Below are 26,058 nucleotides of genomic sequence, written 5' to 3'. Positions count from 1 at the left end.
TAATTTTTAAGAACATTATAAAAGTAATAGATATTTCTATGCCACTTTGCTAGTTTCTGATAATTACTTTCAATATTCTGAAGATCGTGATGTGGATCATTATTGATCAGATGTCTGTGGCTCATACTGACTTGCAATGCAAACTGTATTTTCAATATTTTCAAAATTACTATATCCATTTTCATTTAATGTGCCTATTTTTTAAATCAAAAGTAAAAGTTGGTTTCTGAATCCCTACGAAAACATAAGAGCATTACCGTAATTTGGAGATATCACAAAAAAGGGACATAATTACACAGAGAAATTAGATCGACAAACCTCACAGCGGAAAGGCTTGTATCCACAAGTATAACTTTCTCCTCTGGCTAAACGAGGGTGAGGTTGTCCTGTGCGGCAGTACATACATGATCCACCAGACTCTGGATGTTTTTCCTTCATGTGGGCATCCAGTGTCTGCTGGTATTTGTAGTGCCAGTTACACTTGGGACACTTCAGCGTCTTGCAGGAGTTGCGTGAATGCATCATTGTCATATGCCCTCCAAGAGACCGTGATGATCCCAAGACTGTGTCACACTTAGGACACTCCACCCCACTACCTGGGGATCCTTCACCTGGACCAGGCGTACCAGGTGTGCCTGGAGTTCCAGGTGTACTAGGATTTCCTGACTGTTGAGGCAAAGGTCCAGGACTTTCATCGTCTCTGCGTAACATCATCATGTCCAGGGGGTGTGAGGATGGTGATGACCCATCCCTTCCTGTCAGGGCTTCGCTTGTTGAGTCATTGCTGCTCTCCCGCTCTCTGATGGCTGTCAAGGTGGTGGACAAGCAGCTCTTCTCTATCCCCAGCTTCTCACACACAGGCAGGGAGGAAGAGGTGGATAGAGAACCTTTGATGTCACTGTTAAACTTGAGCACACTGTTGGAAAGGGGACAAATACTTTGGTTTAAAAGAGGAAAATCTTTGCTACTGGTACTATCAGTCTGATGGCCTGTCATTGTCATGTTCATGGCCTGCTCCTCATCTTCATCGGCTTCCATATCTACACCACCTTCATTGAAGTAAGCATCCTCATCTTGCTCTGGACTTTCTCCCCTCACTGCACCGGGCTCCAATTTGATGGATGGGTACTGGCTAAGGACTGGCCGATTTGGTTGCAAAGTGCATGTGTCCCTAGCATGGCCTTTGCGGCCATTATCAGAATTCCGACCTTCCAGTTTGCCACCATTGGCAGCTGGTAGAGAACTCCCACTGAGGGCTCTGTGGGCGCCAACCCCAAAGTTTGGGCTGATCTCAGCCTTTGGCATGGTTTGGGTTCTAGGGATTTGGTCATTAGTGGAGCTGCTAGCACTGCCTTTCAGGAAGGCAAAACCTGCCTGAATGGAATCAGCATTCTCCCCACTGTTATGGAGAGCATTCCATAAACCATGGAGCCCTGTGTCTGGCCCTAAAAAATTGGCAGGTGTGGGAAAGTGGGGTAGCACAGAATTTTGGGTTTTTTTTGGTTCCAGAAAGCTTATAAGAGGTTCTTTGTCCTTCCCGATGCCCTGGATGAGTGCAGAGACATGCTTGTTGCTCAGCAGCTTCTGCTCCTGCTCATTCAGAGTCATACGGTGGTCATGGACAGCATGTGTCACAAAGGAGCGGCTGTAGCCAAAAGACAACTTGCACAGAAAGCACATCAGCACAGGCTTCCGCCGCCCATCGGCCACACAGCCCTCAAACTTGGACAAGTCCACATTGTTGGGGACATCTTTGGACACACAGGAGTTTTTGGCTGCACCGTCCGCCGTCAGATACTCTTTGTCATTCTTGTGACGGAGGTCATAAACACGGAAACTGTGCAACACAGGACCAGCACCCGCCAGCCCTCCAGCTGAGGTATTTGGGAAGGAGGGATGGTCAGCCACTAGCGATTTGTTCCCCAGGGATGAGGCAATGTGAAAGGTGTTGATGATCTGGGGGTAGAAGGACATGGGTGCAGCGGGCTGCTCCAACCGTTCCCCCCTTGGACTCAGGCCACTCTGGCCACTGCTGGCCTGAACACTGGGGAAAGTCTGGGGGGACAGTAGGGTCCTGAATTGGAGAGCCCCAGAGAGCCCCCCCTGGTTGCCACGCTGCTCTTTGGAGTCCTCCAGGATGAAGGCAGAGCCATCAGGCTGGTAGATGATCTCACCACACAGGTTCTCCACATCGCTATCCTCTTCCATCTCAGCCTCGCTATTCATTTCTCCCACTTCTGCAGCACTCACCTCATGCTCATCTTCACTCTCCTCTCTTATCATCCCTTCAACTTCCTCACTGTCTTCATGACCTCCAGTGACAGGCAGGCGTGCATTGGGGCAGTGGTGCTCCATGTATTTTTGTAAACTGGAGAAAGAATTAGAACATTCGTTGCAGGGGATCTCCTTTGTCAATGCCACGGGAGATGTGGCAGGGGCAGAACAGTCCGAACTCAAAGCTGCTCCTCCTCCTACTCCGGGTAAAGTCCCAGTAACACTTACTTTGTTACCAGTAGTAAAGCTTTCTCTCCAACTCTGTTCCATTACAGGGTCGGTGGTTGCACTGATAGTGGTGGGGGTAGTAGTAGACCTCTGTGGATTCACAGCAGGCTCTCCAAGGCCATTCTCCAGCTCTCCAATGGTGGCAGGTGAGGAATGGTTGTTATTGTTAGCGTTGCTATTGGCGACACTGGTCTCCATGGCAATGATAGAGTTGTCCTCAGCAGCAGCGTCCAGCCTCTGGCCACCATGTTCCTGCTGCCGTGAAGACACCATAGGGGGAGAGTCACAAGTTGCCATGATGACTACTACATAGGGATCTCATCTCATCCAGTTGATCAGGGACCTAATTGAAGGAAAGACATGAATAAATAAAAGACAACAGAGTTTTACTAAATGATGTTAAGCAAATACTATAGGTTATTTTGAAAACACTAGCTGTATTTACATAGACACTAACATTCCACTAGTAATCAGAATAACAGAACAGGATTAAAATTCAAACACTTGATCTAATTGTGCCTCCCATGTTAGAATAAATACATTTTTTTTTGAGCATGTCTGCCTCACATGGGGGAAACATTAGGCAATGTGATGAATTTCCAGGAAGGACAGAAATGGGATTTTTGAACGCCTTGATAGTTGAAAGGATGAAACAATGAGTTGTTTGAAAAGATGAACAAAGCCAGAATCCACAGAACCACTGACCAAAAAAAAAAAGCTTCATCTGTTATATTTTCAGCACACTGAATGCTTCACAGCAGGCAAAGCCACTTTACATATGTCAGAAAGGTTTATTCTGGAGAACATAAACACAGATCCATATGAACTGTTAAGCAAGAATCTCTCATCAGAATTATTAACATCAGATAGCAGAAATATTGTCCATGCAACCAAAGCTACAAATTACTTTATTTTAATAAATTCTAAATTTAATCACACATTCAACCCCAAAAGTAATTGTGTTTTAAACATCATCCAAATAAGATTAATTAGAGAAGAAGTATCTAGAGAAGAGGTTGGTAATTTTTAACACCACAACCTCTGACGAGTCATTTTAACCCAGTCCGGAGGACAAAAGTATCATGCCCATTTGACCCTAGCTCAGATTTTTCAGAAAGAATGTGTACAAAAATTGTTAAATTGGTTACAGGTGTTTAAATTAGTCAAATTAGTGTGACTTCTGATTTTATGTATTTAGACTGACTTTATCATTAATAGTTCAGAAGTTATTAAGATTAGTGTTAACTTCTCATCTACTGCTATTACTAGAAGATAAGTTATTGCTTTTACCAAAGAAAACTAAAACTACAGTAATGTAATGTGTCCTCCAACAGGTCTAAGATATTTAGTAGGATTAAGGAGATATTAAGTAAAGTAATATAAACCTGACTTAACTTAGGCAACAGTGTTGGCTAGGTAACCTACCATTCCTCTGAGAAGTCAGACTTTTCATTTAACACTAAATACAACAGTGGGCAATAAATACATTAAAGTGTTCATAATGAATGTGTAATGTAATTATAGATCAAGATATTACTAATCCTGCCACAGGACACTTTATTTATGTGTTTTCTATGTTTAACCAAAAAAGAATTATTGTCCAGTTGATTATCAGGGTCAGTCAGTGCAGTAAATCCTTAACAAATCACCTCTGGTAACTTGGCAATGTCTTAAATATTTTAATAGATACCTCCTCTTATTAATCCTGTCTGAATAGAATTGAACATGCCTAACTAAGCTATAACCAATAGAAACACTTCCTAAGTTGTAGATGTAACAAACAATGACAATTATCTCCCTCTGTACTGCTTAGCACCGACAAATAAAAACATTGTTAAGCAGCTAGCATGATGACAACTTTTTTGAAAAGTGGCCATACCAGTGGCTGACTAAATCAGTCTTTGTCTTCTTGACCTATGTAAGCCTTGAAGGTATCACTTTGATTCTGTGTAGACAAAGAAAGTTGGATACTGTATACTGTCATGTAGCTAAGTGTCTAACTGTAGGTGAACACGGGTATAACACTGACTGTATTCCTTTGGCCAAATTCAAGAATATTTGATATGTGTCTTTTTAAGCAGAGAAAGACACAAAGGGAAAGAAAGTGAGAGAGAACAAGGTTCCAAGAGAAATGATGTTTGGAATACCAGTGAGATGTTATCAATCCTGGGCGGCTGCCCATCTCTCAACCCCTTACTACTTCAGTCTCTTGGTTTTTTACAGCAAGGCAAAAATGCAAAGACACACACAAACACTATGCACATAATGCAGGAAAAAGCTCCCTAAGCCCACAAACACACACAGCACCCCACAGTCATTTGATTTTGTAATCATAGGTGTGATTTCTCACCAGCTAAAGAATAAAGGCAAAAACTAGGACAAAGACTTACAGAGAGAAAAGGAAAAAGACCGAAAGCTTAGAAGCTTTGTTGCCACTTTAAAAAAAAAAAAACTTGCTTCCTTACTCAGCTAAATGCAACAAATGAAAACTAGTTGTGCATGCCAGTGCCTTTTTACTTAATACAGTACAAGTTTCGTTCAGATGCTTGCGTGTAAATGAGCTGGCATTAAAAGGAAGCTTTAAAGAGCCATGTTAACCTTTAACCCAATCCACCTGCTGCTTAATTCTCCCTGTCGTTTTCTACACTCCCTCTCCCTCACAATTAGAGGATTAATCCACAACAATCCAGGGCTAAACAAAGCCAGTGGGAGGGACAGTAAAAGCGTGAGGAATGAAATTAAACATGTGTGAGTATGTTTGTAAGTGCATGTGTGTGCACGCGCTATAATCAGGTCTAATCTGACATATCTCAGATGATTCCATGAGGACGAGTGATAGATTAAAATAGAGAAATAATGTTTTATCTCTCTGTGTCTCAGTTTCAGTCTCTATTTCTGAGATTAAAGAACAAACACAAGGAACAGAAAATTACTTTTGTGCTTACTGGTGTAATATGTTGTACAGTCAGGAAGTCAAGAGTTAAAGCATTGTTCTGGCAAATGTTTCATTATTTTATACATTTTACTAAATCTGCTTCTACTATTCTATTAACTCTACCACTGAATCATAACATGAGGTCCATAAATGTCTAGTAACCTATTTAATTGTAATCTCTGTAGTACTAACTGCACACCCGTACCTATTTGTACTGTCTGTCTACAATAAATTCTACAGAACTATAACACCAAAGATGGGAACAAACTGAATTTTTTCACCCAAGCGATTTTTAGTCCAAGGCACAGATCCATAAAATACAACTAGGATTTCTAAACACATAACTGAATACGAACAACACAAACACACCTGTTTACATGTTAACTGACTCTTGCAATTGCAAAGAAATTAGTGCCAATTAGTTCTGGATCCTGTGCTACAAAATGAGTGGTAATAACATACAATCTGAGCCTGTTTCTCCACAAATGTATCTTTTAGGTTTTAAATGTAGCTGTAGCCTGCCATCCGTATTAGAGAGGATGAAAACAAGGGATGTAGAAATTGGTAGAAAATATATAAAATATAGTCTTTTTCCTCAGATTACAGCTCATTCAGCTTTTAGTCATAAATAATCCAGTATGCTCACCTAGAACAAAACAGCATACTGGGTTTACTTCTCTAGTTGAACATACATTTCTTCAGTTACCAAGGCTTGTTTTAAATGGGATTGAGGGTAAATCTGTTCACAAAAATTGGGTTTGAGAGCTAATGTCACATATATGACAGGATTTACTACTTGCCAGTGGTGTCATTTCACGGTTTTTTTAAGTGGGGAGAAACTCCTTTAAATTGTAGCTTGGCCATAAAACACTGCACTTTATGAATTATGCATCTCCTAACCCTTTGTGTATGGAATTATGTCTTACGGATAAGCCAATATTACCTCTGGTGCTAGCAGGTTAGCAGCTGTTTACGTGTGTGCTGGCTGCCAGAAATAATATAGCTGTATGTTATTATGTTATATCTGGCTCTAATTGAACCCAGATCACTGATGAGGTCATAGGTTATGAATAATTATGTTTAACACTGTTTTTTTTCTAGCCTTGTGTATATAAAACATATATATAGTGAAAAGAGAATTGAAAAGCCAGATAAATGCAAACTCAAAGAACAGCCAAATTGACCTTAAGCCCAAATTGCTCATGTAGTACTAGTAATAGTAATTTGTATCTATGACTTTCTCTTAATAATTGACCTGTATGTAGGGATTCCAAAGTAGACATGTCTAGAAGACCAGATGCCAAATCTTCAGTAAAATGTCAGTCTGAGCTTGTAAATTAGTCCGTCCTGTCTTATGAGAACCTGATATAAGCCTCTCTCTGAGCTCAAAGTAACATTTAAGATACTAAAATTGTGTTCCCAGCTGATATGTATAACATGTTATCAGCTCAGTAAAAGCTGTTTTCATGACATTTTATCTCAAGAATAAATAGGTGGGGGTTATCTAGAAGGAAGTTATCAGTGTTCTTTTTGTTTTACTTCATTCCCCAGGCTTCGCACCTTTCACTGAAGTAGTGCCCACTGCTGCTTCTTTTAAGACAGAGAGCTCATGTTACAGCTAGCAAAGAAATCCCCACCACCACCACCACACCCACCCACTGGCTTGCTTCACTCTGCTAACCAACCAGACAACCTTCATTTGAGAGAGTGATAGATAGACAGATACATAAAGAGAGAGAACGAAACTAATAAGGAAACCCAGGATTTCCACACTGCAGAAACAGTTCCCTTTTTTTAACAGAAGAACAAAAGAGATGGCCTGAGCTGCTCCTACCTCTGTTTTTTAATTAAGCATGTCCACTTGCTTTCGCATGCATGGACACACAGCCTCAAACACCCACCCACACACACACACACATACACTAAGGTAATTAAAGTGGCAGATCAGATCCAGTGAGAGGCAAATAATAGCCCAGGAATGCCTTCTTTGGACACTGCAAGTTCTGATGGGAGAAAGGGGCTAAGCGACTCTGTGGCCTATTGTCCCCCCTCCCTACCCACCACCCCCTTCCTATCCTTCCATCTGCTTTTCAGTAGCTCCCTGAGAGACAGAGAGGAAGTGTAAAGCAGGGGATTTCTTCTGTCTTTTTTTCCATTTTTTTTTTTTTATTTCTCTGATTTTTTTTTCTAACAAGGTCTTTCAGCACTTTCAGTTTAGATATAAGTTGAATGTCCTACAAAAGTGAAATCCCATGCCAGTTTTTCAGCTTGTTCAGTTGTAATAAATATGTTGATAATTCATGTGTTACAGAAATGTGTCCACAGTGCAGACCTAAGGTACTGAGCTCCCGTTGATGTCAGACTCTCGTGCATTTGTCGTCTTGTCAGGACTATCACACATTAGCCAGAGTTGGAGCCTGTTAAATGCCAAACCTGTAATTGCAGTGTCGCCACACTGCTGTCTTTGTTTACACAGGGATCTGCTAGGTCCAAATTCTTCATCACTAACTGTCTGACATTTTAATGCAAGGGCAGACAGTGCTGTTAATACTACTGTGAATATTTATACCATCTGTAAACACTGGGATTAGGTAGATCTTTGCTGTGTTACATGGTCACCTGAAATTTAAAATTGTTATTTTTCCTCTACCTGGTAAATTGTTTGGGGATGTCTGAGGTTAGATTTAATCTCTAAGGTGACCCATGAACGCCATCAAAGTCAAACTACAAAGTGAGGCGACAGCCTGAGACTATGACTATATGTCCACTCCTTGAGGTTTCCTTTAAGGTCATCCCTCTCTCGGCATGTGGCCCCTCAGTCTAACACCAAATCTTCTATCAAAATGTCACCATGTGTTACCCAAAGACAAAGGCGAAGGCTGCTGTGAAGGCCGCTACATCCATCTCCCAGTCAATTCCATGAATAGACCTACTCTGGTCTAATTAAACCTGTTTATTTGATGCAAAGACAGAGGGATGAAAAACGAAGAAGATGAAGGAGGAAGGGAATTATCTCCTTACTTACAATGTGAGAGGAACTTTGGCTGCCATCAAAGAGTGCTGATGCATGCGTGTACAAACACATATACACATATGCACACAATCACAAAAGAGGGCCTAATGCTCTCTGTTTAAAGTCTTAAAAAAGGACAGAGGGAGAAAATTGCAAAAGGATGAGAGGGGGAGGGGGTTTGCGTGACCAACTATTTTTTGTCTTCTTTACTTCTTAACCTCACAAAGGGTTTTCATGAAGCCCTTGTTTGTTGCCTCGAGGTGTAATATTAGACGCCAGATGCAGAAGATCTCCCCAGTGCCCCCCACACCCTCCTCTGTCTACCTGTCCTCTTCCCTGTGCCACCCTTGTGAGCAAAGGCCTTCATTACCTAAAGACACCTTATTATTATGGCAGGGTGCAGTCCAGAGATTTAGAGCAAACATTACTTCATTTAGCATAGAAATCTTGATGAACACATTATCTACATTGAAAAACACCTTTCAGCAAATCAAAATTTTGCCTTCATGAGCAATGATCTTAAAGAAAGAGCCAAAAGAAGGTAGAGATGGTTTAGAGAAAGGGAAGGAACTAGGGTAATGAGGAGAAATGTAGAGGACGGAAGTGGCCGTTTTTTTCTTTTCCTGGAGTAGGTATGCAGGTGCTATCTCTCCGGTTGATGACAAGTAAATTAGTCTCATTGGATGCTTAGGTAATATTACACCCAGATTACAACAGCCTCTATATGCTAACCTCAACCAGACTGAGGTAAAAGATCTCTGATATCCTATAGTCACTGCTTACAGCAAACCACCACAAAGAATAGACATTGTACAGACTATAGAGCAGTTACATTTATTTCCAATAAATAGTTTTATTGTACTTTTAATGTGCAACCCTGATTTAACTTTGACTGGATTTTTACGAATGGATTTTGAGCTTACTCTGTCCAGACTAAATATACACACAGGTCCTATGCTTTAGAAGAAAGACAATATTTCAAGCTAAACTCAACTTAAAACATTAAAATAAACTTTGGGGTCACAGTCACCACTTACTGCTCTTACCAAATATTTTTCCAGCATCAAAGGCAAAACCAATCTACATAGCTATTGCCTCCAATTTTTTCCTCCCCTTCCTCAAACTCAAAACAGCACAGACAAAGTGGAATGAAAAAAGTGGGGATTTTTGCTGGCAATCTGGAAACACTCTGTAGTTAATTAGGGTTGATTGGAAATGAACCGCACAAACAAAGGGCAGCCTTGACTATTATGAATGTACATGCGTGCGTACACGTGCAGCATCTTAGAAGAGCTTTTCTGTAGAAGCTCCACTATCTAGACTCTTCCTCTCTCACTCTATACCCCAATACACCCTAACCACCCCTCCACCTCCACCCCCCAGATTACGGGAGTGCACCGCCAAAGAATGTGTGATGACCTCTGCTGCTTCGGAGCAAAACTTCCAGCCCCTGACGCCACAAAAGGCAAGAAGGTAATTAAGTTTGAAAGAACAGAAGCACTGCCACAAACAATACGCCAGTGTCCATGGGGAGGGATTGAGGTGGGGGTGTTGGTGTGGGTGTGTGTGTAGGGGGGTGAGGCAGAAAAGCCATTAACATTCAGTGGCTGGGTGAAAGAGAGGAAAGAGGGTAAAGGGGAACTAAGGATGGCATTCTACCTCTCTATGCTTATCCCTTTCTCTGTCTCAGCACGACTTGTCTGGTCATTCTTTTTATTAATCTCTCATCTTTTTATTTTCTCTCAATCGCATTCACATCTAGTTGGGACCACCCCTTCTTCCAGAATTCCCCCCCCCCCCCCCCCCACTACACTGCAACAGCTGTGCAATGCTCTTTTTGGTCCCTTTGCTGGTCCTTGCTGTTGCTCCCTATGTAAGGGATGCCCCCCTACTGACAACACCCGCACAGCCGAATGCCCTTATGCACACTCCCAACTCTCGCTCTTCATTATCTATTTTGCAAGGCTAAGTTTGATTCTTTGAATACGCTGAAGCTTGAGGAAAGAACTAGCAAAAGTGATATACATATATTATTCCTGTTGATTTCTACCTGGAAGTGCTAAGAGTTAACCATATTACCACCCTACACATTCAAACACACACAGACTCGCAACATACAAACACAAAACACACACAGGGAGCTTTCATCTTTTTTTGCCACATCTCCAGCAAAGCAGTTTAACTCAATTAGCAAAGAATGTAATTTTATTTACAGACTCCAAGGAACTCATAACACACACACACACCCACACAGTATAAGCAAACTGTCCCTCTCCCACGTGGTTGGAGCTAAGAAAGAAGTATTCATTGCTCATGTATGTGTGTCTGTGTGTGAGTGAGCATCTCAGTGTGTGCGTGTGTGTGTGTGCATGTGTGTTCGGACAGTGGAAAGATCATGAGACACATTTACGTCAGATGAGTGAATCAGACAAACCACTGCTAATTTCAATGAGGGATTCTTTTGAAGGAAGAAGAAGGGTGAGAACGACAAGTTAAAAGTTACAGACAGCTACAGCGACAACAATAGATACAATAGCCAATAGAAATAATAGTGCATGTGCAAACACATGCATTGTCCATCTCTTTCTGTGCAGTTGATGAAAGCCAAACTAATTGTGGTCTTGTGGCGTTATGTGGACAGTAATCTATGTCTCTTTGTTTCTGCATCTCACCACAGACATGGATTAGTGTTAAAATGATGACTGCTTAATCCTTGATTTGCCTGTGCTAAATAAATATTAATCTAGCTTGCTCATCATGCTCGTGTAAGGTACAACATGCACAATATGAAAGAGCTTAACTGTTACATGAATCACAGCCTTATCTTTTTTGGATGAAGCAAACGCATGATACCACACATTCAAACACACACACACACACACTTCCTTGCAAAGCAATAAAATAGCAAGTTGAAGGGGGAGGCAGGGTGGGATTATTTGCCAAGCGAAATTAATAATCCTGCTAAATACAAAGCCTGAAAAAATCTCCAAAATCCATGTTTTCTCTGGGATGTGTAGATGCAAACATTTTTATACCAGCCAAGGAAAAAATAACAAATATCACTCATTTGTGTTGATTCAGACCCTTCTCAATCTCTGCCTGCCTCTCAGGTTTGTTTATAAAAAATATTGCTGGGAACATGAAAAAACGAAAGCTACCATTGCTAGACTCTCTCTCACATACATATGCACACCCACCCACACACACACACACACACACACACACACACATACTTAAATTGACATGGCCATGGTAGTGCAGCACAGAAGAGGTTAAGTAAACACTGTCCACGTCAGTCAACGATAGCACACATTCACAGACAGAGAGCGCAGTCTCTGACGGAGGCATTTCACATCCACCTGGCAAATATAAATGACTGGATATTCTGTATCAGCTATGATGAGCCTCAGATTCTCTGCTTATTTTCTACTATTAGAACCACAAAACATGAAACAACTTGTCATGCTAGTATAAGTCATTTGTGCGACTCAAAAATAGCATGATATATTCCTAAAGTGCTTGCTTCATCACAGCTTCAGCAGTGTGAAATGAAAAACATGGCATTTGCCAGCACTGAAATCATTGTTGAAAGAGCTGTATGTCCTGCTGATATTTTGGAGCCAATTATTAAGCATTACAAATAAACTTAACAACTCTGTAGCAACTTTCGAAATTCTATTTCTTTTTAGGGAAAGAAAAATGTCCCAAATGATGAAAGATATCAGTATCAAGTGACCAAAAACTAACTTGGCAGCATAATATATTACATATTAAATTATAGATCTATTTTAGCAGTGTGTTTCCTCACTGTCTCAAATGCTAGTTATAACTCTGTCATGGTCTGAACAGGTAGAGGTATCTTGTCTCAGCAGTGTTAAAGTCAGCTTATCTGTTCAATTAAACTGTCACATAAAACAGAAGAGCCAAGAGGAGAAATAATTTTTGTTTTTAAAGTCAACAGTAAGAATACAGACACACTGCTAATTGCACAGATATTTCTCGGACATGCCAATAAAACGTTCCAGTTCTTCTCCACACATAACATTAAAGCTTACAGTTCAGACCTCGGTGTTTTCTAAAGAAGGTACCTGGTGGGACTCTAAGCCTGTTATTATATTCATAAATATAATCATAGGGCAGGTATCCTGACTGACGCCATAAGCTATGTGCTCCTCACTTAAACTTCTCCTGAGCACTTCTATGACATGCTATAAAAAGACCATTAATGTCTCTAGCTTTTCAACAGGAAAATGTGTGGAACTTGCATAAGAAATAGCACAAATTTAGGCACATGTGTACAGAGATGGGAACAGGAATGTTTATAAAAGCACAAATGCACACATACCTTTTTTGCTTTCAAAAAGCTTGAGTACTCATGACAGGTCTAATTTCTGGATCCTGGGAATTACTAATTAACTTAAGCCTTTGGTGCTCTATTTAATTAGAGAGGTCTCCAAATGAACTTTAGACCAAAGCTGTTTGCTTTTTAAACAAACCCCCTTTTTCTGACAGCTGTTGTGAGTTTGCCCTCTTCTCACAAAAGCCACAAGGAGAACACAGTTGTTATTTATGCCATCATCGGCTCTTTTTCTGGTTGTCGTGGGAGGGAATAAAGAAAATGGGGGGAGAGAAGAAATGAGCAATGTAGTTGAAAAGTGTACATTTTAATTGGATTTCACTGCAAACAAACAACTGTCAGGTGTAATTAGCGTAGTTTTCGATTAGCACTTCAGTATTCCTTTATCAAATAAACACCATGTCACACAAATTCAGGTCCAGTCCACAGAGAGAGAACCAAGATGAAATTGGCCCAATACTTTACTGTTCACTGGCATTAGATATAAATGACACAATACTTTATTAAAATCTAATCTAGTGTTGTGCTACTACATGTACATTTTGTTTTTCTATGCATGCATGTGTCTGCATGTGTGTGTGTGCATGTGTGTGTGTCTGTGTGTGTTGCATTGCCCTTAATGTGACAACCAGGGGTCTTTAGAGATCAATGACAAGGCAACTGAAGACCAGAGTTCATAAAAATGCTCTTTTTTGTCTTCTCTCAAATACACACGTACCCACAGAAACTATATGCTTACTGCAAAGCTACGTTCAGACAGTTAAAATATGTATCTTAACAATAAATTGTGAATAAAGCAAACACTCCATACTGTAGTCTAAAATAGCTCTTTACTTTTTTAATATTCTAAAACAGTGTAAGAATGTGTTATCTTTGACAAGCTAGAAAGAAAGGTAAATCACTGTTCGAGTATTGTCCTACGGAAGGGGTCCAATCTTCAGTAGTAATTTGCTTTTTGAAGAATTCCTCCCGAACCTTCCTATATCTGCTCATCTCAGCTGGGATGAAACAAGTCCCCTCTTTATTTAGTCTAGGGGCAGAGAGCTGATACATCAGTGAAATTGCTGACAAAACGTACCCTGTTAATACCTACAATTTCCTATACAAGAGCATTCCTGCGCAGGCTCTGCTCTTATTTTTCACTGTCACAAAAAGCCTTTTTGTGTTTTTAAAAGAATAAAATTAAAGATTGTTCCATGGTTGTTGCCAGGCCATAAAAGACAAGGGTTTTTGAGGGATTGTGTTGGCTGGCGTCTCTTCTGTGGACATTGGTGGGACACAGACTTGCTTGACTGTGTTATATCAGACCGAGACCTATAGTGGAAAAGGAAAAGCATTTAGCTTTCTTTTTATTACTACATACATTTCTGTAGTTACTAAGTGGCTCGTAGAAATATTCACATTTAGTGTGGTTGCGTGGGTGAGTATTTAAGTATCGAGAAGATCTGAACTTGAATGAAATTCTTTGGTAAATTCATCTCATCGCTGTTACACTGTTTGTTTAAACCCACAAGTCATTCATTATTAATTAGCCACTTAATACCTGATGAGCTCTGTTAGTGGCTTTGATATCCACATGCTGTCGTCTTCAGGATTATTACATGCCAATCTTGTCACATACATGTGATATATATTTGTACACAGAAGTACATGTACAAATAATATATATAAACCAACGATATAAACCATGATTTAATGTGATTATTTATTAATATCCATCGTTATCTGCAGTGGACCTTTTTATGAATTATTTATATGTCTGTGTTGTATTTCTTTGTCCATATGTCTTAATTTTTCCTTGAAGGCTATAAATGCCCATATGTCCACTGACTTGGCTCTTTGTCTTTTCAATCCCTGCCTTTGTCTTTGTCATGAGGAAGAGAATGTATCATTTGTCATGAGACATCCTGTGCTATTGTGGTGCATCGTTTCTCCAAAGTGGGGAAACTTAGTCACTGATCAACTTTTTTCCCTCTTAGCTCAAAGCTTGTCTTTTTAATCCTCTGTTAAAGTACAGCATTTGCCTTTACCTTAACAGCTTTTTCAACTATGAAAATACTCCTGATAGCAATCGATGAAATGTGACATATGACCTTTTTTTACTGTGTATTATTTTGTTGGTAAGTACAAAAGGGACAAACCTTTCTAAAACAAAAAGGCTGCTGAATGCTTTGCTCAATATGTAAGGACTCTGAGACTTTACATGGACCTGCAGGGTTAAACAACTGTCCTTTACACCGTCTCACCTAGTAGAAGGACAGGCTATGCCACAGTCTGAAAAAAGTAAATGCAGCTTCAAATCTAGAGAGCTGAACAGAAGTAAAATAAGCATGAACAGAAATGTACGGAATTATAACAAATGTGAATTATGAATGAGGAGAGAGTTTCTTTTGGCATCTAAATTGCTCAATCGGTGTTTGCTATTTAGTCTCCTCTCCTACCTGACTGCCATTCCTGTCAACAGAAAAGAACTTCCAGAGAAGCAAATGTAAGATGATACATAAAGCAGAGAATGAGACAGGCACTAGAGAGAGCAAATCTGTAAGACAAAAGAGAAAGAAAGAGGCCACATTTTTTCTCCAGCCCATTTTTTTTGACCTAAACCTGAGAATCTCAGCCACCCTCAGGGCCCACAGGACCTCATATCAAACAGAAAGAGTCATCTAACACACGGCATAGATTGTTCTTTCCCCACCCTACAAAATCCCCCCACTTCCACTTTGAAATGAAAAGAATAAACATATTATTCAAAATGAAATACCCAGATCCATGTTTTTCCATGGCTAATATCCTGTATGAGACAACTGATGCAAAATAGGCAGGAGAGCCTGAGAACAGGACAGAGCACGGAGGGAGGAGAAAAATCCCCTCTTTCTATTTTCCCTTAAGAGACTGATGAAGGCCTGGTGAGATGAGAGAGAAAGAGAGACAGACAGGCAGACAGACACAGAGACAGGAGAGAGAGAGAGAGAGAGAGAGAGTGAAAAAGAGTAACGCAATCCTGACTGGCGCTCGACCAACAGCAACAAAAACATTTAGATAACCGCGCTTGAATAATGAACGATTTCAATGAGGACAAAAATTACATTTCCTACAGATAACATGCCCCCTTCCCATAACAGAGCCAAAAAAGCTTTGAAACCACATCATGTTCAACAGTGGAGCACTGGAGTATTATGTTAAAGAAGGGTTGTAGTAACTATATTAGTATCCTGTTGCCCCATCAGAGACAGTACCTCGCTGGTTGTAAGAAGATAGGGCTGGTAGAGTTGACTGAGAGACTTTGAAAAACAGACTCCAATATCTTCACTGGAAAAGCAACAAATCACTCCTTAGCCAGATCGGCCTGAGCTGTAACACTACCAGCAGCCCCGGTGAAATGATTACCGATCTGCAATATATACAAGGACCGCTCAAAATAACACTCCACAAACACATAACCAAGGATCACTGCAGTGCACTTGATCCTCACAGGTGTTGTGGGTCACAGCAACAACTCCAGCCCCACTTTTCCCATCCACTTAGCAGTAACATCCTTTCATGCCGAAGTCTGTCAAGTTACTTGAGAGGAAAGATGCAAAAAAAGAGGAGATATAAGATGGAAAGGAGGCAGAGAAAAAAGAGAGAGTCTTTGTCCCCCTCCAGTCAGCTCCAGTGCATTTCTTCCTTCAGACTGGCTAGCATTAGCATATGAAAGACGAGGGAAGCCGTGCAAAAGGTCAGAGAAAGAGGATCCTGTCCAATGAGAGACAACAAAAACAGGCCACACCGGCCTTTGTGGCATTCATGTTCACCACCCAACCTCACACCCCCTCCTTCGACTCCGGATCATTTACATACGCCAGATGCAATAGTAATGATGACAGTTGATCATAAATTACTCACCAAGCCAAATTAGGTCATATGGAAGTCATAGTGCCAATTTTAAGCAGTGTCACCACTTCTGTGTCCCTTCCTACCAGTACCACCAGAGTTCTCACACACAGGCGCTTGCTTAAAACACATCTAGCTCATAGCTCAACAGTTCTCTTTACTCAGACAGTATCTGACCAAATCCTTAGCAAACATCGCAATAAAGGAAAATGTAAGTACAGTGTACTTTGATTTGATCCATGAAAGCCGCTCCCTTCCTTCCATGTAAATGCTACCGGAGCTACATCCATCCACTATGTAATTGCACACTTGAATGCTTTATGGATGCAGTTTAGTATATACATGGAGGATTAGGGAGTTCACCAGCCACCTCACTTAGTCTATTATCATACATATTGTCTCACATGACAGCTTCCATTTGCTGGCACCTGAACAAACAGCCAAAAACACTGGCCTGGTGTTTCCGGGGTCCTGTCTGCCAAACACAGTCTTCTACCAGGAACAGTGGTCAGAAACAGAGGGACAGCAAGGGAGAGAGGAAAGAGAGTAAAGAGGGGTAGAGCATTTCATCTCTCTTTCATCTCTGTCACCCAGTCAAGCGTTCAATGCTCCATTCAGTGCCTGCCCAGCATTATGCAAAATAATGCTAATCCCCTTTCCCGTGCTTTCACACTTGTATAAACCTCCGTTCCTGCCTCTGAAAAGCAATTATATCAGTTTACATTCCTGTCAAAAACAGGATTAGCATGCAAGTACTAGTAGCACCAACTAGGCCCAATCTTTATCCACCTTTAGGTAGTGGGAAGCGCAGAACATTAAATGTTTGTCCACTCTCACCTCTACCAGAGAAAGTCCTGCTGCTTGATTGGAGGTTGTTCTAAAGATATGTTGTAATTAGATTATTTAGCTGAAGTGAAAAGAAGCACTGAAAGTTTCAAAGGCAACCTTACTTTTCCTTGTTGTTTAGGCCCAGGTTTTTTTCTGTGCTACAATCTCAGTCTTGTACAATAATCGAAAACAAATCCAGCTATGTCACCAAACGGCAATACCAGTCACATTCAGAGGTTTGCTTCACATAGCCGCCAGCAGCCTACATGTGACAGACAAAAACCGATACACAACTCACAACTGAACTGCTGTTATCCCCACCCTCTTTCCACCACACGTGCGCAACCTTGTCAACACAGGAGTGAACATGCAAAATAAATACACAAATACACTGAACAGACCAGGAAAGATTGCAAAGCATTTTTTTAACATGCAAATGATCGTACAAGTGTAATGCATATAAATAGGAGTTATTGTAGGCTGATTTAATGTGGACAGTTGGGCCACTCTCTCTAGCCCGCTCGTGTTTTGGGAACAGTAGGATCCCACGCACACATCCCAACTCATGACAGATCAGGGGACATTAGTCAGCACAATTATCCAGGTCGTCATGGCGACTAATGAAATTTGGCAAAGCGATCAGCCAGAGACTTAAATGAGCTAACTGGTTATGGAGAGCTGGCTGGCTGGGTGCTGGCTGGTTGCCTTACACACCCATTATTCTCTTTTCTGCCATGGTGGTACAATGGAGTCACTTGTATCTCAGTCGATACCCACGGGCGATACAAGCTCTCCCCCTGACAATTTGCATATGTTAATATAATTAAGTGCTAATTACACTAAAGCTCGCATATTCACAAGCACCCTCCCCAGGAGCTGCGGAGGGGCTTGATCTCATTCCAAGTCTATAACCCTCTCCTGCCTCTCACTCAGTGTGTGTGATCGAGAGAAAGAGTGTGTTAGCGGTGGTGCCCCAGGGTTGATGCAGAAAGCCCCCCTCTTTGAGACATAAGGCTGAGCTGCTGCGGACTTCTTGGCTTCTCCCCCTACAGGCCTCTCTGATCCACAAGCCTCTGATGCTACCGCTGCAGACCATCAGTTCTCTCATGTACGCACACACTCTACATAACCAAGAGAATATCCCACCATGATCTCATAAAAATTCAGCTGTTTAGATGCCTCTTTGTATGAAAAACTACATGCTTCAAACTGTTGCAACATGTTGCATAAAACACAGCCTATGAGAAAGCTAAAGATGTGCAAAGGAGAACATCTCAAAAAGACAACTTGGTCCATCCAACTCTAATACTATTGGTGTAAAAAACTAGTTGCGTATCGTTGACTGAGATTTTTACTGTTCCAGTAAATGAAAAGTTTATCTTATTATGTGTCCAGTCAACCACCAATGATCTGGGAGCAGAGAATGCTGATTAAATTCGATATTGGGTACCCTCAAAGCTGGTGACCAGAATGATAGCAGTTATTTGAGCCATACATAAGTCACAAAAAATCTACATGATTCCCCTCAGCGAGTATGCGTGTATGGATGTGAGAGTGTGTGTTTGCCTGCTGTTTTGATAATTGAGGACAGGCGGTTGTGCTTTTCACATCGTAATGGCCGTGAATTAGGGAGGAAGCCAAGCGGTCGTGCTACAATTAGAGTTCTTTTGTGCCTCTTCCTCTGTCGGTTTCTCCCTCTCTTTTCGTGTTTTCACTCGCTGACACTCTCCCTATCAAGAGTATGTTAAAACAGTCTACTTTTCTCTGCTGAATGGGTGGAGTTGGGGGGAGTAGTAGTCACATTATGCTGCTGCTGGACAAGCACATACACAGATGGTGCAGGAAGGAGGATTAAATAAACACACATGCAAAGACACACACCTATTCGCAGACAGACGCTTCTGTGTGAATTGTCCCATAATGAATGTCTATGGGGAGCCAAAGGGTCCAAGCTCATTTAGTTGAATCGGCGAGATGCAGCATTATGACTATGGAAATATGCTCCTCCTTTCCCCAATAATCATACATAGGTTATTGTCTCAGAGGGATTCGTTTATGTCACACACATATGCCAAACGTTATGCAGGAGAGTAAATCTCTCCAGCGGATGCTTATGGGCATCTATGTAAAAACGGAAAAAAGTGAAGGAGAAAAAGCTGAAGAAAAAAATATACTGTTATAACAATCCAGTGTGTAGTACGTTCGAGTATACTGTTCACTCAACCATGAGGGCTAGTAATGCAGGTTTGAATGTAGCTCTCTGTGTGTGTACGTCTGTGAGGGGGGAGCTCCCCTTTTATAATACCTGCTACTTGGATTACCACAGCATCTTAAGTATTCAGCTGGATTCATATTTTTCCTTTCTGTCTATTTAGCCAAATTGGCTGTCTTTACACTGTAAAGAAGTGATATAGCTCTCCTTACTAAGGGCCTATGGGGGATCCATGAAGAAGAACATTAAAATGCAGCAGTAGCCTTGTTGCAAAGCTCCTCTCTATTTCTTTCTCCCTCCTTCTCTCTTTCTGCAGCAAAGGCTTCTAAATCATCCACCCTCCTCTATTAGACAGGAGACTTATTGAGGTAGAAACCATAAAAAATGAAGAAGGGAAATTTAATCCCTGAAATATTGATTTGCACATTAATATCAGATAGGCAGAGGGCAATCTAGCTGGGTGGAAATGACACATTGTCGACCCCTAGGAGAGGCCCGAGCCAATCTTCTAGCTGCATGTGTCTTGGGCCCAGGAGTTATAGGACAGATTCAGCCCCTATCTCCCTCTCTTTCCCTCTCCCATCCTCTCCTCCTCCAAGTACCCTCTTATCCCTACCCCACCCCCTCCCCATCCATCCACGCCCTTAATTAAGGCTGCAATGCTGAAAATGCATTAGCTTTTGATAATCAAGAAGCATTTTCAAGCCAACAGCTATTGTCCTCTAGGGCTTGTCTGCCCATCTCTCATCCTATATGTTTTTTATCCCACCCCTCTATTGCTATGAGTAAAATGAACGTTACAAGCTGCTTAACTAAAATGTAGAGATATACCCACCCAGCCTTAGATAGTCCAAAGGCACTATGAACAGAAAAACAAAAACAATGGGCCTGGTTCCTGCAAACATAAGCCCCCAAAATTCCTTCATTTGCAAAACAAGAAAAAGGAGAAACTGTAATTATAAAAGTGAGACAATGCCATCATTAACTGATGAAATTCATTGCAATTAGACGGAAAAATCTCATAATTTGGAACTTTTTGATTTTATTAGGCATAGGCTGTATTTTTGTAATGAAATATAGGATTTTATGCAGATGGAGTAGACAGAAGCTCCATAGTTTTTCCAGCTATAAAACTAATGTGATTTAAGTCAGAAGGTTTTCATTTGATTTATTTTTAAAAACAAAATTACTTTACACGTTCGATAATAATAATAATAATTATTATAAAATAATACAATAATAATAATAATAATAACAAAATAATAATAATAATGTGTTTCATATTATTAAAGCACTAATAACAGGTCTATGAAATTCAATAGAAAAGCCTGTTTTCTGATTAGAGAACACTTTCTCTCTAAAAACCTGTACGCGTTCAATAATGAAAACGCATTTCAAGGAAAACGAGGTCCGTATTTTCGAAAATAAGTACATCCTGGAATTTACGTAAACCCAGAAATTCTGAGTCTAAATCGAGCCGGTCCCGTATTAAAGGTGCGCATATCCTGGCTCACCGCTCACTTGGAGCGTATACAGCCTCCCCACGCATAAGCTACACACTCACATACACTCACACACACTCCCTACACTGTTACATGTCCGGGTTGGAGACTGACTGGCCCCTTGGCCCTGATGTTTTGTTTTGGGTTTTTTTTTTTTTCCCTCTTGTGCGATCGATGCCCCCACATCCCCCCACCCCCGTCACTGTCGAGTCCCGACCCGAGCCAAGTCTATCTACCTTGCCCACCTAAAAACAAAACACAACAAACAAACAAAAAAAAAAATAACATAACACTCAAAAACAGTTATCAGGACGAAAAAGAGCTGATAAACTCTTTTTCTGCGCTTTGTCTCATGTAAATTAATACTAAACAACACTAACGGCAGAATTAAAGAAGATGTTGCAACCAGCATCTCTGGGTTTAAGGAAAGGACAGTTTTTATAAGGAGATTTTAGACCCACCGACAGGGATTAAGAGCCTACGGTACAAATGAAACTTGAAGACACGAATAGAAGTGAGAATTAGAAATGTTTTAATATAAAAGATCTTTAGCGTGTGTTTTGGATACATTCTGATTTTGAAATGCTAAAAACAGTAGATCCAGCAGTTAATTGGCTCTGAAGGGACTCGCCGTGCTATCAGTAGCCCAACGATCGTTTTCCCTCTTGGGTAAAACATTCACACACGCCTCGGTAAATTGAGATTACTTTTTAAAGCGCAGCAGGTAAAAGCTGTGTGGACTGTGATCGGCAAATGCACCTTTTCTAAGCGACAGGCTATAGGCTACTTCTTTAAAGACACTTAAACACACGAGAGGGGTCGTGTCGGAGACTGATCGTGTCACTTCAGCTGTGAATGCCTGGAGATCCGATGTGTTAAAAACTGGCTTTGAGCGCTCGGTGCATCCACGATATGTCTTCTGGTTTAAGAGCAATGCTTTGTTGCACATGTAAAGAGACTAGAAGTAGGAAAGCAGCAAATCTAACCCTCGAGTAGCAACAAGCTCAAAGCGGACATGTCCGGGTGATCGGACTCCTGGAAAGGCACACTAGGCTGCCCGCACCGCAAACCAAAAGGGCTCGTCTCATCTCGCTTTATCTAATCCAACGTGGAGTGTCCGGCGTGGCTGTCCACCACATAAACTCGAGAACAATCGTATAAACTTTGCAAATCTCTGGTCTGGAAATGATATCCTACTGTAATGCCACGGACACGCGCGTAACAACGCCTCCGACCCTGTCATTCGCTCGTTTTATTGTAGCCAAAGCGCCAGAGTTGTACTCACATCACGATATCTGCTTTTATCCTGGACTAAAAACACCCAGCACCTGTTATCCAAACAGGCACGACGTCAAAGATCCACCAGCGAGATAGATAATCGATCTTCGACCCCTAAATTTACCACACGCACCCCACACTACTCAATAAAAGTTAAAGGTAGAGGTGGAAAGGAAAAAAAAACTTACTTTCTTCCCCCTCCAAAGCCGTCACCTCCGCTCCTCTCTTTGCTCTTGGGGTTTTAAAACAGTCACATCCAGTGCGTTCGTAATTGGACAGTCAAAGCGTGGAAAACAGTGAAATTTACAATATTCCTCCAACTTTATATTAGGAAAACGGGATAAAATCACAAATGTCAAACGTTCAGAGAGCTATCCTTTATTATGGTTCCGGTGGCGGTGAAACGACGTGTCGAAGGGCTGCCTCGCAGTTTCTCTTGTGGACGGGGGTCGGGGAACGGAGGAAAGGAAATGAAAATCCGATATGTCTTTATTCTGCTAATTATTATCGTTTTAGCCCTGTTTAAAAAAATGGCTGATTAAGTTGAGTGCGCATGTCTTTGTGTGTCTATTTCCCGATATGCACTCTGGGAATGGGTAGAGAGACAGAGAGTGAGAGAGAGCGAATGAGAGAGAGAGGGAGAGAGAGAGAGAGAGAGAGAGGGAGAGAGGGAGGGAGCAAAAGAGAAGCAGAGAGGGAGGGAGAGAGAGAAGTGTAATTAGTGAGTTGATCAACAGTCTCCACATTGCAAATGACGCGCACACGGAGCCCTGGCGGCCGCCAAGGTCTATGCGCGGAGAAAAATCCTTTTGTATGGTTTGTCTCTGAGGGCCAAATCACATATGGAACAATGGACAACCGCTTCCTGCTCTCCAACTAGGCTGGACACAGAATTGCCTACAAGTACTAAGTCTTTTTTATTTTCTCTATAAAAACAAGTTTTGCAGATGAATATCATATGTATGAACTGTTGCACAGGATACCCCAACACACTTCTCTTTTATTTCTGATTTAACAAACATAAAATGACTATTTTGTTCGGCCCATAACGATTAATCGACACTGCAGGTGAATTACGTTTTTTTTAAAGAAAAGCAGAATGAATCGGACTCTGGTGAAATGACATACATAGGCTTCCTTTGAATGTCTGTGAGGTTTGGAACAATGTATGGAGACAATTAAATGTACTTTGAGAATAACAAAAGCATATTAATAATGTTTGTTTATAATGTTATAAAAACGGACAAAAAAGACCCAGATGGGGGGAGCAGGGTATGAGGGATATGAAATCAAAACCATACAGCCGTTTTATATTGTTCATCAAAACTGCTCTGCAAATAGCAGAAAACACAAAAGCAGAACCGCTTTGGCGAACATGCATAATCTTCTCTACACTTGGAGATTGAATTCTCTAATAATTTAGGGTATTCGTCTTTTTTGCATATATGATACTTGTGAGCATCTAAGCCTCAAAACCAAAGCCACGCATTAACGCAGTTATTCACATGTTGGAAAGTCATCACTGCCCTGTCGGGACCGCTGAGGCCCCGCGTGGGTTCAGCAGAGCCAAACTGCAAAATCCAATACCGGGTCACACAAAAATCCCCCTGTCTATTCAAACCTCCATGCAATGGCGTTTACGTTTAGTGCCCTTACAAAGTGCACCGGATCTGTTAGCCCTCTACCCTCACAAGGCAAACCGATACCGTTTTACTCCCGTTGTAAAAACAGTGGCTTCTGGGTAAGAGAAAGACTTTGGATGGAAGTTGAAGATAGAAAACATCGAAGTGAATTGAACTGCCTGAGCCGGAGCTTGGGATGTTATGATAAGGCTGCTGCTGGCAAGTGAACTACTATATCGACTTTGCAGCCACATTGAATGTAATGCACTCACACCAACTGGATCCTTAAGAAGCCAAGAGATCCGAGCCTGTCTCGACCTGAGGCTGTTATTTCTGGGTTTAAAGAGGTCTCTGACAAAGGGGGTGGGTGGGTCGAGGTGAGGAACAGAGGCGTCACTTTTCACCCGGATCCAAGGCTCCTGCTGCTGCCGCTACTGCTGCAGCTGCCTCCCTGTCCTCCAGGGGGGTTTTCTAGTCTGTCAGCCTTGGGAGGCGTCGCTCACAGACGGCTTGGAGAGTCGACTCTACCCGCTGCTGCAGCGGACACGCAAAAACTCCACCAGGGCAGTTTCAGCTCCCCAAACCTGCTTGGAGTGGACCTATTTCTAATTTGCGACATTAAACACACAAACGGATGATTTTTGCAAACAAAAACCACTGTGATTTTTCTTTTTTGCACGAGCTTCTGCATCTCTGTGAAAGGATGTACTTATTTTACACTTTCAAGTGATTAAAATTGTGCGCCCTGATGCCATTAGCGGAGTTGCTTTTATTTTATTTGTTTTCAGAGGAAAAGGGGAAAGTTCAAAGAGGATTTAGACAACTGATATAGGCTACCGCTTATCTTAACCTCCTGCATTTTGTAAATCCCCCTGGTCTCCACCCTCCCTGTCTCCCTGCAGACGATGCTCTTTCTCTGGAGGACCGCTTGACAATAGACCGCGTTAACTAATATTTCGGCCAATTTCCATATCAGCGGCATTCTCAATTAATTATAGATTTTTATCTGTAAATTCCGGTCTGTTGTCTGTCTGTGCGTGCTCATGTGTGACTGTGCGTGCGCGTGCGCGCGAGTGTGCAAGCGTTTGTGTATTTTAAAGCAAAGTGGACATTTATAGTGGCGCAGATAGAGACTAGGATGCCTGAAATTCTGAAATGACACTCTCTTAATTTGTAGTGTAATTCTCAAAGAATAAAAACATCGGGTTTGTTTCCTGATGCATCGCTTCATATATGAAAGGTGGGATTGAACATTCACAGTAAAACCACTTCAGCAGATCAATGTCTTTGAATCGTCCGGAGATATTAGCATATTGACCTGACACTCAGGGAGATGCATGGGTTAAGTCATTGTTTGTCCATCAATATATTCTTAAAGTCAAACTGAAAACCTGGATTGTGCCGTTTAGTTTTTACCTGAAATGAATTTGCAAATAATAATTGTGCTGTTTCTCTAACTCGCTGGGATGTTTACATCAAATAGTCACTTGCTCAGTGTTTTCTGGACATACAGTTGTCCACCTTGTTTGTCCTATGCGTCGGCGCCCTCATGGGGTTGCATGGCTAACCCCTCTGCTCCATCAGCACACACATAAAAAACAGGCAAAAGCCCACAGCTCTGACTTGCAACCTGCCACAGTGACCTACTGGCCAAATCTCATCCAGCAAACACATGCACAAACAAGCTTTCTAAATGTCCACAAAACAGACAATATCAAGTGTATCTCTTTCAGCGCATGACACCAATTAAACATTTCACCTGAAGAAATATTTCTTTCAAAACATTTCTAATACTTAAGACTGTTTTGACCACCATAAAACAAAATTCTGTTCAACAAAAATCAACTGAATATAAAGCCACTTCAGAGTTGACATCTGTATAAAATTAAGGTGTAAAGTTGTAAAATCTGGTAATTGTAAATAAAAAAAAAAGCAT

At 41.3% G+C, this 26,058-nt stretch overlaps 1 protein-coding gene across 3 annotated transcripts in view; it reads right to left on the bottom strand.

Annotated features, from left to right (window-relative positions):
• zfhx4 (zinc finger homeobox 4) overlaps window positions 1-26,058 on the bottom strand; it is a 90,617-nt gene that overhangs the window by 58,987 nt on the left and 5,572 nt on the right. For 2 of the 3 annotated variants that reach the window (XM_026292002.2, XM_026292003.2), the window contains exon 2: window positions 319-2,845. In XM_026292002.2, coding sequence (XP_026147787.1) covers window positions 319-2,799 — 2,481 coding nt within the window. In that variant the 5' untranslated portion in view covers window positions 2,800-2,845. Of the gene's footprint in view, window positions 1-318; window positions 2,846-22,688; window positions 23,071-26,058 lie in introns of those variants that run through there. The other variant, XM_026292001.2, reaches the window with a different exon arrangement.

The sequence above is a fragment of the Mastacembelus armatus genome, chromosome 20 (genome assembly GCF_900324485.2).
Source record: "Mastacembelus armatus chromosome 20, fMasArm1.2, whole genome shotgun sequence".
Taxonomy (NCBI): domain Eukaryota; kingdom Metazoa; phylum Chordata; class Actinopteri; order Synbranchiformes; family Mastacembelidae; genus Mastacembelus; species Mastacembelus armatus.
The sequence above is the reverse complement of the archived record's forward strand: the minus strand, read 5'-3'. Positions and strand labels throughout refer to the sequence as shown.